We start from the raw sequence: 16,945 nt of genomic DNA, 5'->3' as shown, positions 1-16,945 counted from the left end.
GAAACACCCCTCCTCCCTCCCCTCTTGTCTGAGCAAAATACTAATGCCTGTGATGTACATACATATTTTTCTGAGCAAAATACCCTTGCCTGTGATGTACATACATATTTTTCTGAGCAAAATACCCTTGCGTGTGACGTACCTACATATTTTTCACAGCCAACATACCCATGCATGTGATGTATTACATGTTTTTCTGAGAAAAATATCCATGCCTGTGATGATATTTGTTTGTATGAGCAAAAATACCCATGCCTGTGATGATATTTATTTTTATGCCTGTGATATTTGTTTTTATGAGCAAAAATACCCAAGTCTTCCATTCCTGAGTCGTTGTTATTTGTTTGCATAGATGGCTTTTGAAGAGCAGAGACGCATTCTTATTGTTCAAGCTGTTGCTTTTGTCACTGCTATGTGTGCATTCATGTTAAGTAGACTTAGAATGGTCCAACATTCACGTCCCAGCATTACTTATGCCCCAATGAGTGTTATGGATGAAGAGAGGCAAAGAAACCTGAACCTAATTTACAATTGTAATGATATTGAGTGTGTAAACATGCTTCGTATGAGAAGACTTTCTTTTTTTCATCTGTGCGAGTTGCTTAGGCATAGAAACTTGCTTAGAGATAGCATACATAGCAGTGTGGAAGAGCAAGTTGCCATGTTTCTTCATGTGGTTGGCCATAACCAACGTTTTAGAGTTATTCACCAAACCTGAAGGAGGTCTGTTGAGACTGTAAGTAGATATTTTAAAAAGGTGTTGTATGCCATTGGGGAGCTGAGGGAAGAGATGATTAGGCCTCCATCCAGTGAGACACCCCTTAAGATAAGAAACAGCCACAGATGGTACCCATATTTCAAGGTACTAATAATATCATTTGATGTACTAGTTTCTAATTTAAATTAATTTGTAACAAACAATTTGGCCATTGATCTTTAGGATTGTGTGGGAGCAATAGATGGAACCCATATTCATGCTAAAGTCCCAAGAAAGATGCAAGCTGCTTTCTGGGGAAGAAAGCACTACCCTACTCAGAATGTGCTCACTGCAATTGACTTTGATTTGAAATTTACCTATATATTGGCTGGTTGGGAGGGGTGAGCCCATGATGCTACCATACTAGCTGATGCTCTAGAGAGATATGATGGATTAGTTGTCCCAGAAGGTAACTATATACAAATTGGTCAACTATATTGAAAATGCAAGTTAGATCCAATAGATCTAATACATGTTTACAATTTTGATAGGAAAATTCTATCTAGTTGATGCTGGATATGCATGTCGCCCTGGTTTTCTACCTCCCTACAGGGGCACTAGATATCACCTAAATGAGTATGGTGGTAGAAATTATCCAACCAATGCAAGAGAGTTATTCAATCTGAGGCACTCTAGTCTAAGAGTAACCATCGAGAGGGGCTTTGGGGGTTTCAAAACTCGGTTTCGTATAATTGACAGCAAACCGTTTCATCCATACAAGACACAAGTGAAGTTGGTGCTTGCATGTTGCATTTTACGTAACTGGATACTTGGCCATGGTGTAGATGAGGTTGTCCCTGCTGAGTCTACATGGGTGCCCAACAATAACTCAACCAATGGCCATGGAGTTCACATGGACGACAATTCTGCCTGGACTACACTTAGAGATGAATGGGCCAATCAAATGTGGGCAAATAGGGGCATGTCTCATATTTAGATTCTGATTATGTTGCTGTATCAGTATTTGTTTGATTCTGATCATGTACTAATAATATTGTACTCTCTTGTTGTTATATCAGTACTTGTCTATTACTTTCTATTAATCTGAGGCACTTGGGTATTTTTGCAATGATGCTATTACTTTCTATTAATCGGAGATACTTGGGTATTTTTGCAATGATGCTATTACTTTCTATTAATCTGAGGCACTTGGGTATTTTTGCAATGATGCTATTACTTTCTGTTAATCTGAGGTACTTGGATATTTTTGCAACGATGCTATTTTTCTGAGGCAATTGGGCATTCGGCTGTGATGATATTTGTGCTATTTTTCTGAGGCAATTGGGCATTCGGCTATGATGATATTTGTGCTATTTTTCTGAGGCAATTGGGCATTTGGCTTTGATGATATTTGTACTATTTTTATGAGGCAATTGGGCATTCGGCTGTGATGATCTTTGTGCTATTTTTCTGATTTTGGTTGGAACATTATTCTTAGGACATGGAACAGGAAATGCCTGCTGCTCTTGCCCGGGCTGGTAGCTAGATAGTTGCGGCTGTTGACGCCATCGGCCATGATGGTGGCCAGCCTGTTGCTGCTGCTGGGCAGCCAGGGAGGCAAGCCATGAGGTGGACCACTGTCATGTCCTCATTTGTGCTTCGCCGCTTCTGCCTTCTCATCTTCACTGGTTTAGGACTGATAAAGGTTTTAACGAGATCCACTTAAACCAAGTTGCCAGGGATCTTCAAGAGTTCACTGGCAACGAGGTCACTGGACAGCAAGTGTACAATCACTTGCGCAAATAGAGGCAGAGGTGGATGAGGGTGACAAAGCTTAGAGAGCTTAGTGGGTCCTCGTGGGATGAGGATAACTTCATGATAACTTTAGAAGAGGAGCACTACAAGGGGCATGTCAAGGTATATAGGATTAATGCAGTTCAGTTAGACAATTCTTTTTTCACACTCTCTTATCCAAATAATGCATAATCTTAGGCACACCCCAAGGATGCTGATCTACTTAACAAGCCAATTGACAACTACCAGCATATGGAAATTATCTTTGGCACTGGGTGTGCCACTGGCAAATTTCCCATGGGCTCTAGTGAGGCTTTGGGCTCCCCCTCTGATTTTGCTGAGCTCTAAAGCACCTGAAAGATGATATTGGCAAGCTATTTGAAGAGGTGGGGAAAAAACAGGAAGGAAGTGGGGGTGGTAGTGGTTCTGTGGCTGGCAATAAGAGGAAGAGATCCTCTTTAAGTGATGAGGACATCACTATCATGACTGGCATGGCTGCTGCTGTTAACAATATAGCTGATGCTATTCGTGAGACCAAGGCGCAAGATGAGCATCCTGAGCTATACGAGGCTGTCATGTTCATGCTCGGCTTCAGCGAGGAGGCTTTGATTGTGGCCTATTCTCACCTTCTGAATAACAGGGCTCAGGGGGTGCTTTTGTCAAGATGAATCAGTCACATCGTGTGCTGTGGCTGAAAACTTTCTTGGCCAAGCACTACTATACGTAGGTGGCCTACTGCCAGTGGCTGTTGCTCCAACTTTTGGTGCCATCTATACTGATGGCTGGTGCTTTTTGTGGGGTCAGGCTTGTGCTGTCGAGGTGTCTCCCCTTTAGGCTTGCTCTAATATTGCCATATCTATTGCTGGCTTCATTTGTGGGCTGAGGCTGGTGTTGTTCCCATGCTTCCTCTACCTGATGGTTCTTGCCAGGCTACTGCTTTCAAATGGTGGTTCTCCCTGGTGCTATTCTCACCTTCCGGTTCTCCCTGGTGCTATTCTGTTGCATCTAATAGTGGCAACTTATATATCTATATATATATTTGGCCAGCATCGAAATTAGTGGCAAAAACTTGTGATGCTATTCTGAAACTTATGCTATTCTGATGGATTTGTAATGTGCTGTGGCTGTGGCAAAAACTGAGCTGATACCTTATTGCCAATGATGATTATTGCTTCTGTTAGTTCTGAGTCGTTGCCCTTTTGCCAATGATCATTATTTTCTTATCATTATTTCTGAGCTGATGCCCTTTTGCCAATGATGATTATTTTCTTCTCATTTGTTCTGAGCTGATGGCTTTTGCTCATTTGTTCTGAGCTGATGCCCATATGCCAATGATGTTCCAGAAATAACATGGTACGTGGTTTTTTGCGGGCGGCAAATTGGAGTTTTCTCCAGCTGGGAGGCATGCCATGCCCAAGTGAATAGTTACAAGGGAGCGTGTTACAAGGGATACAAGTCTAAAGATGATGTTTTTGCAGCATTTTATTGTGATGAAAAGATAGAGTTTAGTAGAGCAGTTAGTCTAAAAGTAGTTTCTGGAAAGATGTAATAATCTTAGCTCAAGCTCTAATCATTTTTATTTTGATTTGTATCATCTTCCTTTTTTAGAAGATTGTTTAGTTGTGTAAACTCATGGTGGTATTCTTACCACTTGAGGCTGCAATAATATTAGTTTAGTCTATAATCATTATTTATTCTTAGTTTGAAAATGTATGTAATAGTTGCTTCAAGTATGCTGTTATTTGGCCTTATAGATAAGCAGGTGGTAACCTCACCATCTGCACGCAAGACGTGGCTGCAACAGCTTGTACCTAGGCAACCAATCAAACTAGTATTGTATCTTCCATTTCAAATCTGTGTGCAACCATGCAACCAAACACCATCTCCCGAGAACCTGGCTGAGCTGGGAAGGTAACCAATCATGACCCTCTTGCGTGCACTCAACCTGGACCTTGCCGGCCTGGCTCCCTGGTGCGAGCCAGGCTCTGCCGGGAAGACAACCAATCAGGCCCTAAACCGCGCACAGAGACCATGCGAGCGCGCAGCGAATACGTAAGCTCGGCACCGAACACGTAAAGCCTATGGTATGGAGGCGGGGAGAGCCACGAGCCAGTCAGCGCCAGGCCACCAGCCACTCGCTCGCGAATACGCGGGCTTTAAAGGGCGTCTCCGCAAAAACGACACCCCTCACGGATCGAACAGACTCACGTTCGTCCTGTCTCTCTCGCGGCGGCGGCGCATCCCCACCCCCTTCTCCATCTCCGGCGAGGTGAGCTCCTCTCCTCTCTCTCTCCCCTCCTCCTCGTGCCCCCGATCCTTCCTGCCCTGGCGCCCGATCCAACCCCGCTACGCGCCTGCTCGAGGTTGAAGGAAAGTTCCCCCCCTGATTTCATTGACCGTTCGGATCTGGCGCGTCCTCGTTGCCGTCGCCCTGGGTTCGCGCGGCGGATCCGTGCCGCTGGAGGGTCCCAGGGCATGTAAGTCGAGGGGGGCTGGGTCTCGGATTATAGCGAGGCGCGGGTGCGCGGAAAGGGCGCGCGTCTCCGGTTTGGTTGTTGGGTTTGGAGCATGAAAGGGTCGTCAGCGATGGCGTGGTGACGGTTAATTCACCCGTCTAGTCACCCATCCTGCGGAGGCAGTCCTGATGGTTCTATGCGTATGCGCCGTTGTGGTGCGATTGGTATTAGGATGTGAATGGTGAAAATGTCGATTTTTTGCCAGGGGAAATGCTGCGTGGTCTGTATGCAAAGCGATTTCTCCTTTGCCGCCTTGCGGGTTGTATCCTTGTCTGTTCAGTATTTTCTGTTGCCCCCATGTTCTGGATGCGGTATGGCTGGGATACTACATGCATAGGAATATAGCTCTGTTAAATGATAGCTTAGGGCACAGATTAGTGGTCACAGGCTTGGTAAATTGGACCAGCCTTCGGCTGCATTTACCGTTGCCTCTGGATGGGGTATAAGCATAGCCTCCCGTGACATTATTGGGTACATCATGTTTTCAGGTTGAAAAAGGTCTGCATCATTGTTTTTCATGTTTTCTCGTCTTAGGCAGTATCCAGTGTGTTGATGCAGTTCAGCTTCAGCTTCAGCTTCTTAAGCTGGGGCCTAGACCCAACTGGATAGCCTGAGTGTAATCTTCTTACTAGCATTTGTGCCCGAAACAGCCTTTTGATGTGTGTGGCCTCAGGTGTATGGTGTTTGACTCAGGATGTGTTCATGAGTACATCAAATAATCTGAATGCAGCAGTAGGAAAAATGTAAATGGCTGTTGTAATGTGTCCTTCACTTCTCAGTATTTCATTGTTCATTCAGAATCTGAATGAACAAGGTCATGTTTATGTTGTCTTAGCTTCATAGAGGCACCTTTATCAATAAATTAACGAATTAGGTCAGGAAGCTGGCTGTATTTATTACTGCATCCTGATGATCAATGATACATGCTCATATCCTCTGTTCTCGCGACGTCGACTGATAGGAGTTGTTACTTATAGGATTTTTGTGGCCTAGCTAGCATACTTTGAAGTTGCTGCCTGTTTTTATTTCTTTCTATTTTTAATGCTTTGTGCTGTGGGTCTTCATTCTTTTAATCTTCTTAGACAATTTCCAGTATGTGGATGGTGTTTAGCCTCTAAACCTGGGCCCAGGATCCGCTGTATTGCCTGTACCTAGCACAATTTTCTCGAATGCGTGGAAGCTATTTCATTAATACATGCTAGAAGGCCTTATCAGCTTCATCTTCTTGTAGCTTCTAGGATACATAACAGTTAAGACTAAGCATTTCTGTACATGAGTACATCTCATCTTGTTCTGTGGTGTGGATGTTGCTTTAGGGTGCCCTTTCATTTTATTCGTATATTTATATATTCATATTCATCTAGCATCTCTTTGGTTGCACTATATGTGCATTTGTACTTCCATGTGCAATACTGAACGATCAGAAGTGAGATTATATTCTATTGAGGTGTTAATTACTTAATATTGGAAATTGCCTGTGAATGCTGGCCTGTAAACCCTTGGTTAAGTTCCTTGGTGTTGTTCTTGTCATCGTAACACTAGTCACATACACTTTTACTTGAGCTTCTGCCTGTAGATTAATTGAATCTACTTTTAATAGAAGCGTTTGGTGCCTACCGTTCAGTCCTTTCCTATCCCACAGCATAAACTGCTCTTAGTGCAAGCTCATTGAAGTCTCTAGTATGCCTCATCTTTTGAAATGTTTGGATTTTGCTCAGAGGGTAGTCTGTTATTATTTTCTGTTTCACCAAAGAAATCAATCTGTTGTCTATTAAGCAATCAGCTTATTGCTCTTTTCTAGGAGCTTTTTATGATTTTATTGATCTCTGTTCCTCATTTTCTTTCAGTTTTGCTTTTGCATCAGATTCGTATAGCTGCTGGCACTTTCTTCTTATTGCTTTCTTTCAATTCTTGTAGATTTTCGGTATCTTTTTTTAGTAAGTAGATTTTCCGTATCAGTTGCTAATTTACTGTGTACATATGTAGATTATTTTGGAAACTTCCCTATTGTGGCACTTCTGTTTTGCATGTTGCCAAATTACCATTCACATTTTCTTACTCACCTGCATTCGGCCCATATCTCGAACAAAATGTCAAGGTCATCTAAACAGCTAATATTTTCTCAGTTAGGTCTATTCATGGTCAAGGACACTATTCATTAAATCTATTCATGGTCTTTGTTATGAAATCTATTCTCAAAAAATAGAAAATTACCTTAGAAACTGCCTAAAGCGCCAAATTTATCTTGTTTTTATAGTTGGATAGTCTTTGTTATCCGGTTTTGTAGTTGAAGGTTGAAAATCAGATTTTTAGATAGTTCGAGTGTGTAAACCGAACTTTTTTCAAGTTAAAAAGAGGGTCAAAAAGGGACGTTTCAAATTTTCACGGTGATAGAGGGAACTGCCATTATTTTTCCCTATGGGTCTAAAAATAATGGCAGTTCCCTCTATCACCGTTATCTACGCTCCGCGGTACTCTGTTCACGAATTTGGGTGAAAACTCACGGTTTCTCCCCCCTTCTACTCCCCTTGCCCCTAGATTCCGGTCGGATGGAAGGCGGTAGTGGATTCGACGGCGCGACCATGAAGAGGCGGCGGAGCAGCGCGGCGAGGAGGCCGAGGCCGGAGGGCGGCCCTACCGCGAACCAGCGGGACAACACCGCCTCCTCCCCTCCGTCGCCGTCGGCGTCGTCCAGGAGTGGACCGAGGAGGCTTCTGGTGACTTCGGACGAGAACACCGCCGGCCCCGACGGGGGCCATCGGAGGAGGGAGTTCCTCCTCAATGCCCCGTCCCCGGAGCGCGCCACCAAGGGGAGCATCCGGCTGCGTTCCGAGGCCGTGGGCGGTGGAGCCAGGAAGGCGGAGGGTAGCAGCCATGTTGCTCAGCCTGAGGGGAACCGTGGTTCGACTCCGGCCGGTGGCAAGCCGGGGAAGGTGAAGCTGAAGATTCGGAACGTGTTGCCGAAACCGAACCCTGATGCAGTGGATTCCAGGTCTTTGCCGGCGAAGCCACCTCGGCCAGTAGATTCACGGCACCAGCAAAAGGTTGGTAATCTAGCAAGTGTCTTGAACTATTGTATTTATTTCGTATAGTGTGCTTGCATTTGCACCTAATTCCTACATAATTTGATTGAAAAGAATAGCCGCCTTCTGAAATCAAATGGAAAACTTGCCGATTTTGCTAAATTAAAAAAAGACACACAATTGGCAACTAATTCAAAAGGATGTTCTGCTTGTAGACCGAAGGCGCAAAAGATTCTGACAAGTCATCCTCTTCAAGAGACAAGAAATCCAGAAAGGAGAGGTTAGTTGAAGAAGCAATGGTTCAGGAGCAATCAGCCAAAGTTCAGAGAGAACCGTCTTCAGATCCTGTCCGGAAGAGTAGGAGGCTTGCTAAGAAATCTGTATTGGACAATGAAATAGATGAGGACTATGATACAAGTAATATTGGAACTCCTGAAGATTGGGATGGTAATGCTCCTGAGCTTAAGAACAAAGGAGGCAGTAGCTCTAAGAAGAATGCCTCAAAGAAAATTAAAATTAAGAGCAAGGCGTACGAGGTTGGCAATGAGTTTGTTACTTCCCGATCAAGTAGAGATGGCAAGAAAAGATCTAGGGAATCAGCTGATGATGATAATACTGAAGAGGAACCGACCTCAGACAGTGAACTTGATGCTGAAGATGAGCAAAAAACAGCCACCGAATCTCCTGTCAATGTTAGAAGTGAGCCTCTCACGACACGTCGTCGTGCCCTTCAATCATGGATGGATGGGAGCAGCAGTAGTACTGTTGAGTTCCCTGATGGTCTACCTCTGGCTCCTTCAAGAAGTAGGTACTATCCTTTGCTGTCTTGTTGTCCATGGTAATTCAATTAAAAACATCCACCTTCGTTCGTCCACTAATTGCATTTGAAACATCGTTTTGTTGAACCAGGCAAGAAAGACAAGCTTTCTGAAGAGGAGATGCTTGCCAAGAAGGCTGAAGCTGCTCAGCGGCGCAGGATGCAAGTGGAAAAGGCCACTAAAGAAAGCGAGGTTGGTGTAAAAATTGCTCAGCTTCTCAATCTTTGAAACGTTTCAATTTCCAGGAGCCGTCAGCTATGTGTAATCTTTGTAGGCTGAAGCTATAAGGAAAATATTGGGCCTGGACTCTGAGAAGAAGAAGGAAGAGAGGAAGCAAAAGGAGCGGGAAGAGAAGGTTCGTTGCATATTTTTATCTTGCTCTCTGTGCATTCAGGAGCTTTCTATTGCTAGCAGTAACAGCTTGCTGAAGTGCTGAACAAACCATGCTCTTCCACATAGGAGCGGGCAACCAGAGCACAAAACATCGCTGCAAGCTCAATCCGCTGGGTCATGGGTCCCACCGGCACAGTTGTGTCATTCCCACATGCAGTAGGCCTCCCCAGCATCTTCGACTCCAAGCCTCACAGGTTATCCTCACAACCTTTGCATCTTGTCTCAAAAAGCTTGCTAAATAAACAACCTCACGGTATTTGTCTACAACTATCTTTGTGACCAAGCAGCTACCCTCCTCCACGGGAGAAATGCGCTGGGCCGGAGTGCACGAACGCGTACAAGTACAGGCACTCCAAGCTGAACCTTGCCCTTTGCAGCCTCAAGTGCTACAAGGCTGTGCAAGGAAACGCTTGACAGGACTCTGGAAACATCATGGCAAAGAGCGTGTGTGCTTTCGCCGTTGCCCATGTACGCTGGTATTTGTGCATCTGCTCTTGAGTTAGAAATGATGCAATAAGCGTCTGCGTGCGCATACATAGTAATATAGAAATGGATAACTTTAGAAGATTTTGTACTGAGCTTATGATTAGATCAGTACCGGATGTTATCTCACAATGTCTCTGCTGTTTTTTTCCCCTTTGAGAAAGAAGACGCTATGTTGTAGATACTGGACGAAATTTTGTAAAATAACTGCGGAATAAGTTTGTTGTAACTTGTACTAAGTTGTTTCTTCAGCCGTTCAGAGTTCATAAATCTGCAAGGTTGGAAAGCAACATGTTATTGTCGTACTTCCTCCGTTTCAAAATGCAGATCGTTTTGATAAATCTAAATGCATATTTTTTACTATGTATCTAGATACATAATAAAAAGCTATGTATCTAGATTTGATAAAACGATCTATATTCAAAACGACCGCAGCATGAAACCATGCTGAACTGCCTGCTGAGGAAATAAAGAAAGAAGATAAAAGTGCCTGTGGAAGCTACTGAGGTAATAAATAAAATATTGAAACCGAGGCATTTGGAGATAACTCGGGGGAGCTCTCGCACCACTGCTGCACGAGGAAATTTAAAGAAACAAAAAAAAATTAAACCAAGGGGCATTCCGAGAATTGAACTCGGGACCTCTCGCACCCTAAGCGAGAATCATACCACTAGACCAAATGCCCTTCCGTGCAAGTTCCTTTGCTTAACCGTCTAAAAGACACACGTGCCCACAGGTCCACTTGGCAGGTCGAGTGAAGCCCTACCAAAGCATGGTCGGCCTCGGCCGCCTAAACCGCGCACAGAGACCATGCGAGCGCGCAGCGAATACGTAAGCTCGGCACCGAACACGTAAAGCCTATGGTATGGAGGCGGGGAGAGCCACGAGCCAGTCAGCGCCAGGCCACCAGCCACTCGCTCGCGAATACGCGGGCTTTAAAGGGCGTCTCCGCAAAAACGACACCCCTCACGGATCGAACAGACTCACGTTCGTCCTGTCTCTCTCGCGGCGGCGGCGCATCCCCACCCCCTTCTCCATCTCCGGCGAGGTGAGCTCCTCTCCTCTCTCTCCCCTCCTCCTCGTGCCCCCGATCCTTCCTGCCCTGGCGCCCGATCCAACCCCGCTACGCGCCTGCTCGAGGTTGAAGGAAAGTTCCCCCCCTGATTTCATTGACCGTTCGGATCTGGCGCGTCCTCGTTGCCGTCGCCCTGGGTTCGCGCGGCGGATCCGTGCCGCTGGAGGGTCCCAGGGCATGTAAGTCGAGGGGGGCTGGGTCTCGGATTATAGCGAGGCGCGGGTGCGCGGAAAGGGCGCGCGTCTCCGGTTTGGTTGTTGGGTTTGGAGCATGAAAGGGTCGTCAGCGATGGCGTGGTGACGGTTAATTCACCCGTCTAGTCACCCATCCTGCGGAGGCAGTCCTGATGGTTCTATGCGTATGCGCCGTTGTGGTGCGATTGGTATTAGGATGTGAATGGTGAAAATGTCGATTTTTTGCCAGGGGAAATGCTGCGTGGTCTGTATGCAAAGCGATTTCTCCTTTGCCGCCTTGCGGGTTGTATCCTTGTCTGTTCAGTATTTTCTGTTGCCCCCATGTTCTGGATGCGGTATGGCTGGGATACTACATGCATAGGAATATAGCTCTGTTAAATGATAGCTTAGGGCACAGATTAGTGGTCACAGGCTTGGTAAATTGGACCAGCCTTCGGCTGCATTTACCGTTGCCTCTGGATGGGGTATAAGCATAGCCTCCCGTGACATTATTGGGTACATCATGTTTTCAGGTTGAAAAAGGTCTGCATCATTGTTTTTCATGTTTTCTCGTCTTAGGCAGTATCCAGTGTGTTGATGCAGTTCAGCTTCAGCTTCAGCTTCTTAAGCTGGGGCCTAGACCCAACTGGATAGCCTGAGTGTAATCTTCTTACTAGCATTTGTGCCCGAAACAGCCTTTTGATGTGTGTGGCCTCAGGTGTATGGTGTTTGACTCAGGATGTGTTCATGAGTACATCAAATAATCTGAATGCAGCAGTAGGAAAAATGTAAATGGCTGTTGTAATGTGTCCTTCACTTCTCAGTATTTCATTGTTCATTCAGAATCTGAATGAACAAGGTCATGTTTATGTTGTCTTAGCTTCATAGAGGCACCTTTATCAATAAATTAACGAATTAGGTCAGGAAGCTGGCTGTATTTATTACTGCATCCTGATGATCAATGATACATGCTCATATCCTCTGTTCTCGCGACGTCGACTGATAGGAGTTGTTACTTATAGGATTTTTGTGGCCTAGCTAGCATACTTTGAAGTTGCTGCCTGTTTTTATTTCTTTCTATTTTTAATGCTTTGTGCTGTGGGTCTTCATTCTTTTTAATCTTCTTAGACAATTTCCAGTATGTGGATGGTGTTTAGCCTCTAAACCTGGGCCCAGGATCCGCTGTATTGCCTGTACCTAGCACAATTTTCTCGAATGCGTGGAAGCTATTTCATTAATACATGCTAGAAGGCCTTATCAGCTTCATCTTCTTGTAGCTTCTAGGATACATAACAGTTAAGACTAAGCATTTCTGTACATGAGTACATCTCATCTTGTTCTGTGGTGTGGATGTTGCTTTAGGGTGCCCTTTCATTTTATTCGTATATTTATATATTCATATTCATCTAGCATCTCTTTGGTTGCACTATATGTGCATTTGTACTTCCATGTGCAATACTGAACGATCAGAAGTGAGATTATATTCTATTGAGGTGTTAATAACTTAATATTGGAAATTGCCTGTGAATGCTGGCCTGTAAACCCTTGGTTAAGTTCCTTGGTGTTGTTCTTGTCATCGTAACACTAGTCACATACACTTTTACTTGAGCTTCTGCCTGTAGATTAATTGAATCTACTTTTAATAGAAGCTTTTGGTGCCTACCGTTCAGTCCTTTCCTATCCCACAGCATAAACTGCTCTTAGTGCAAGCTCATTGAAGTCTCTAGTATGCCTCATCTTTTGAAATGTTTGGATTTTGCTCAGAGGGTAGTCTGTTATTATTTTCTGTTTCACCAAAGAAATCAATCTGTTGTCTATTAAGCAATCAGCTTATTGCTCTTTTCTAGGAGCTTTTTATGATTTTATTGAATTTTTAGAGTTCTTTGGTAATTTTTTATGATACTCATGCTCTTTGGTAAATTTTTAGAGCTTGTCAGTAACTACTTTGATCAAAGTGATCTTACTGTTGTTCTGTTTTGAGTTTCTCTTTAATTTCGAGTCAAATTGAGTTTTTTCATTGGTCTAGGTTGAGAGTGTGTGTAACAAGTAAGATCTGCATCAAATCAAATTGAAGAAATAGGCCAACTGAAAATCAGCACATGTTTGTTGTTTAGTAGATGGCGAGTGAATGATGCAGCATTGTGCAATTCTGATAATGCTGTCTGTCTGGTTTGATATACACCTGTTAGGTAGGGGATAGTTTGCACTCTCACTATTGCAGATGCTAGGATGTTGATATTGTTACCTTGATTTGACAACGGATGATAAGGAAGCCCCTCCCAACTAATTTGCTTTGCGGGATTTGTGGCTTTGTTTGACCATGGTGGCTGTGTTTTTGTGTGAGTGGCAGATTAGGTGAAGGTCCTGGTGTACATTTGTTTTTTTTTCTTTGGGGTGGGAGGTGATAGAATAAGCAATGATTGATACCATAGCTGAAGTGTTTCTTGTTTCACATTTTATACTGTCCCAATCGCTTAAGAAGCTTTCATGGTGGAATAGGATAATTTAGGAGGTGAATGCAAGAATATAGGGAGTTTGATTCTGTTGTACAGTAAAACCCTCCAGCATTTCTGAATACTCTGCTCACTTTGCTTAAGTTTGTATAGCACTTTGCATATTCAAGTGTTATTTTAATCTCTTCCATTTTTACCTCTTTACAGTATCATTTCAGGTCCACTTTTGCTATGTACAAATCAAATCAACTCCCTTTTTGGTGTGACTAAAACAAATAATCTAAATGTGCCAAAAATGTGTGATGCTGTATACACATGTCTGCATTTATTAAGAGTATCTTTTTACCTTGGTGAAGATATGCTGTCTGCCTGTTGCTCCCACGTAAACTTACAGAATCTCCTCCATTTCTTTCAGGCATTTGGCATCTGAACTCAACAGCAAGCAAATGGCAGGTGGCAGGGTTGCACATGCCACCCTCAAGGGCCCGAGTGTGGTGAAGGAGATCTTCATTGGACTCACCCTTGGGCTGATTGCCGGTGGCATGTGGAAGATGCACCACTGGAACGAGCAGAGGAAGACTAGATCCTTCTACGACATGCTGGACAAGGGCCAGATCAGCGTCGTTGTCGAGGAGTAGCTTCCACGCGCCAAGTCTGAAGTTATTTTCTCACAGTTGTTTCTGAAACTCTGGAGAGCATGAAGAAGTGAATGCTGTGGAGATTTGTCTTGAAAAATAAGCATAACCATTTGAGAACACCAGATTTTGTTGAATTTCCTTCTTTTTCATGAATATTTGAACAGGTCCAGGTCATACCAAACAACTGAATTCTGATCTAGTTTACATAAGTTCATGTGATCTTTGCGAGTAATTGTGCTCGAGTTTGCTCCTTTATGTGAATGGGATGGTGGGTTACCTAACAGCGATTACTCAATCTGTGTTTGACATAATCTTGAGTGGATGGAGCACTAAAAATCTTGACCTGATTGCACGCGCAGCTGGTGCTCTTTCATTTGGCAACGTCACAGGTTCGGTCAAGATAAGTTTTTAAGGTTTTCCTGTGCCTTTCACTGTCGTTTTCGCCTTCGTCACGGATGTAGTGACTCCATTGTTTTGATGCAAGTTCCATTTTGCTTTGCTCACATAGCAGATTAGCAGGTGTTTAACAACTGCTTGCTAACTGGGGTGCTGGAGAAAAGAGATGCATGCATGAGGATGCAATAATGCAATAATCCATTTGTTTTGTTCTGATAAAAGAGACAAATCAAAGTATTGTTTGTTACTGCTTCGATGCCAAGGAGATGGATCAAGCAACATGCTAGGAGAGGGAGCTGTCAGCAGACAGAATCCAGCGAGGAACTTTGGAACAGAAGATTTTCCCTTTGATTTGATCGCTTTATTAGATGTGTAACTTTGCACTCAAGTTGTTTTGATGCCTTTCTCCTTGCTTTGAGGTTTGATAAGAACTCACATCTTTTGTGACTCACATGCAGTCTTTTTTCCTTTCATGATGTGAAGTTACCATATCTCGCCGAGTCAGAGATATCTACAACTAATGACAGGTTGAGAACTGGAGTAAAACTCAGACACACCATCAGATCCAACTGAAACTATTTAGAGGGAATAGGGAATCATAACACTTATTCATAACATTACAAGACAGAAAGTACAGAAACCAAGCACGAAACTACAACCACATAAGATGAGCATCATCTCTTAGACAGAGAGACAGACAGACAGACAACAGCACCAATTATTGAAGAACCAGAATACAGAGTTAACACAGCAGCAGCAGATAGAGCCTATGTAATTCTCGAAGCAACCAGGTAGATGTGATCATGTGGGCAGGTGCAGGTGCAGCCAATCCTTTGTTGCCAACCACAGCCGAGCTCCAGCTGCCTCCATGGCTGGTGGGGCGGCATCACCATCAGTACCGGAGCATGTGCGCGCCGCCGATGGGCATGGCGGCGGCGGGGTAGGGCAGCTGCCACGGCCGGAGCAGCGGGTCGTCGGCCGGGATCTCCTCCTGGATGTCCATGGCAACGCCGCTGAACTCCTCGACGACGCGAAGCACCTCGTTGACGGAGCGCAGCCGGTCGCCGAGTTCGGCGGCGCGGGCCCGGAGCACGGTGTTCTCCTGCTCCACGCGCGCGTACTGCGACGCGATGTCGGCGGCGCGCGCCGCCACGCGCGCGTTCTCGGCCTGCAGCCGCGCCACCTCCTGCACGAGCTCGTCCAGGTGCTGCTGCTTCCGCAGCCGCGACCGCCGCGCCGACTCGCGGTTCGACAGCCGGCGCTTCTCGCGCCGGTGCGTGTCGGCCGCCGAGTCGCCGTCCGACCCGGACGTCCTCCCCGCCGGCGACAGTGACGACGACGACATCAAGGCACGATCTTCCCGCGCGGGGCCGGCCTAGCTTACCACCAAATTCTCTACCGCTGCTGCTGCGGCTAGTGCTATTATTCGGCGATTCCGGAAAGCAAGAACGAAGGGGGGAGAAGGAGGGGACGGGGAGAGCACGGGGAATGGCGGATCCGGGTGAGGGCAAGTTATGAGATCACATAAAACCAGTAGAGGAAGACAACGGAGAAGGAGTGGAGGAAGCAGGAGCGGCGCAGGTGGCTGGCGATCTTCATAAAGCTCAGAGATTGGGCATCAAGATGCTGCTTCCCAGCCAAACCATGGCCAGCGAGAACGAAACCTCCCTCCAGCGCAGGAAAACCCGGAGAGCCCCAACACAAGAGTTTGGATCTTCCGCCAAAAGATCTTCCACGAAGAACAGCACGAGTTCTTGGACGGGGAAGCCGAGCAGAGCTTCGATCGGAGGAGGCCGATCCGCTCGAGCTCGAGAGAACCGAGCTGGAATCTGGAGGAATTGGGAGGTCGGAAGAGAGGATTGCAACTTGCAACCTCGGAGCTGGCTGGGGAAGGAAGAAGATGAGCCACTCAATCGGAGAGGGAAGGGGAGGGGATCAGGTGAGGTGGGGAGGCTTATTTAATGCCGGGCCGAGGGCATTTCCGTAATCCTCCACCCGGGGGGCGTTTCGGTAATCTTGCCACGGGAGGTTGCAGGATGGCTCCAGATGAATGAATGATGGGAGAAAGGTGAAGGGAATCTTTACTAGTCCGGTCTTGGGTGGCTGTCAATGGCCCTGTGGGGGGCGCATGGGTTGTTTTCGTTCGTGCATCATGCAAGGCGGGCCGGGGTCGGCGGTTCCGGTGGCGTGGCTGATTGATTTGGACCGCCCGCAAGGGGGTAGGCGTCGTGACATGTTGTGTGTTGTATTAATATTTGATATGTTTATAGTTTTTAAAAAGGTTGGACACTATAGCTATGTTGGAGCTCGTTAAAAATATTAGAATTGATGTAAAATATTATTGCATTATTTTTAAGTAGACATCTTTGCGGAGTTAGTTCTAATTTATTTAGATATACATTAACTATACTTATTTTAGTTCTGAGCTTTGTGTATAGCCTCCTACTCCAGCGATGACGGCCCTCGGCACGGTCCATCCTTTGAGT

The 16,945-nt window shown here is 45.3% G+C and overlaps 3 protein-coding genes, 1 non-coding gene and 1 pseudogene across 4 annotated transcripts; 3 read left to right on the top strand and 2 right to left on the bottom strand.

Moving 5' to 3' along the window:
- The first annotated feature begins 352 nt into the window (after nt 1-352).
- LOC112885570 lies at nt 353-3,159 on the top strand (annotated as a pseudogene).
- A 1,474-nt stretch (nt 3,160-4,633) lies between these two features.
- LOC112886890 (DNA ligase 1-like) lies at nt 4,634-9,975 on the top strand. Its single transcript, XM_025952911.1, has 7 exons — nt 4,634-4,760; nt 7,546-8,051; nt 8,246-8,834; nt 8,940-9,040; nt 9,123-9,203; nt 9,308-9,435; nt 9,529-9,975. The coding sequence occupies exons 2-7, from the start codon at nt 7,557-7,559 to the stop codon at nt 9,653-9,655; spliced, it is 1,521 nt and encodes a 506-aa protein (XP_025808696.1). The 5' UTR covers nt 4,634-4,760; nt 7,546-7,556; the 3' UTR covers nt 9,656-9,975.
- A 362-nt stretch (nt 9,976-10,337) lies between these two features.
- On the bottom strand, nt 10,338-10,409 carry TRNAP-AGG. Its single transcript has one exon. It is a non-coding gene; the product is annotated as a tRNA-Pro (tRNA).
- Nucleotides 10,410-10,617: 208 nt separating this feature from the next.
- Nucleotides 10,618-14,295, top strand: LOC112886892 (cytochrome c oxidase subunit 5C). Its single transcript, XM_025952913.1, has 2 exons — nt 10,618-10,772; nt 13,841-14,295. Exon 2 carries the CDS (start codon nt 13,872-13,874, stop codon nt 14,061-14,063), a length of 192 nt encoding a protein of 63 aa, XP_025808698.1. The 5' UTR covers nt 10,618-10,772; nt 13,841-13,871; the 3' UTR covers nt 14,064-14,295.
- Nucleotides 14,296-15,020: 725 nt separating this feature from the next.
- LOC112886891 (ocs element-binding factor 1) lies at nt 15,021-16,405 on the bottom strand. Its single transcript, XM_025952912.1, has one exon. The coding sequence runs from the start codon at nt 15,802-15,804 to the stop codon at nt 15,352-15,354; it is 453 nt and encodes a 150-aa protein (XP_025808697.1). The 5' UTR covers nt 15,805-16,405; the 3' UTR covers nt 15,021-15,351.
- Nucleotides 16,406-16,945: the final 540 nt, after the last annotated feature.

This window comes from Panicum hallii, chromosome 3, assembly GCF_002211085.1.
Source record: "Panicum hallii strain FIL2 chromosome 3, PHallii_v3.1, whole genome shotgun sequence".
NCBI classification, from domain to species: Eukaryota; Viridiplantae; Streptophyta; class Magnoliopsida; order Poales; family Poaceae; genus Panicum; species Panicum hallii.
This window is presented reverse-complemented; position numbering and strand designations above follow the sequence as displayed.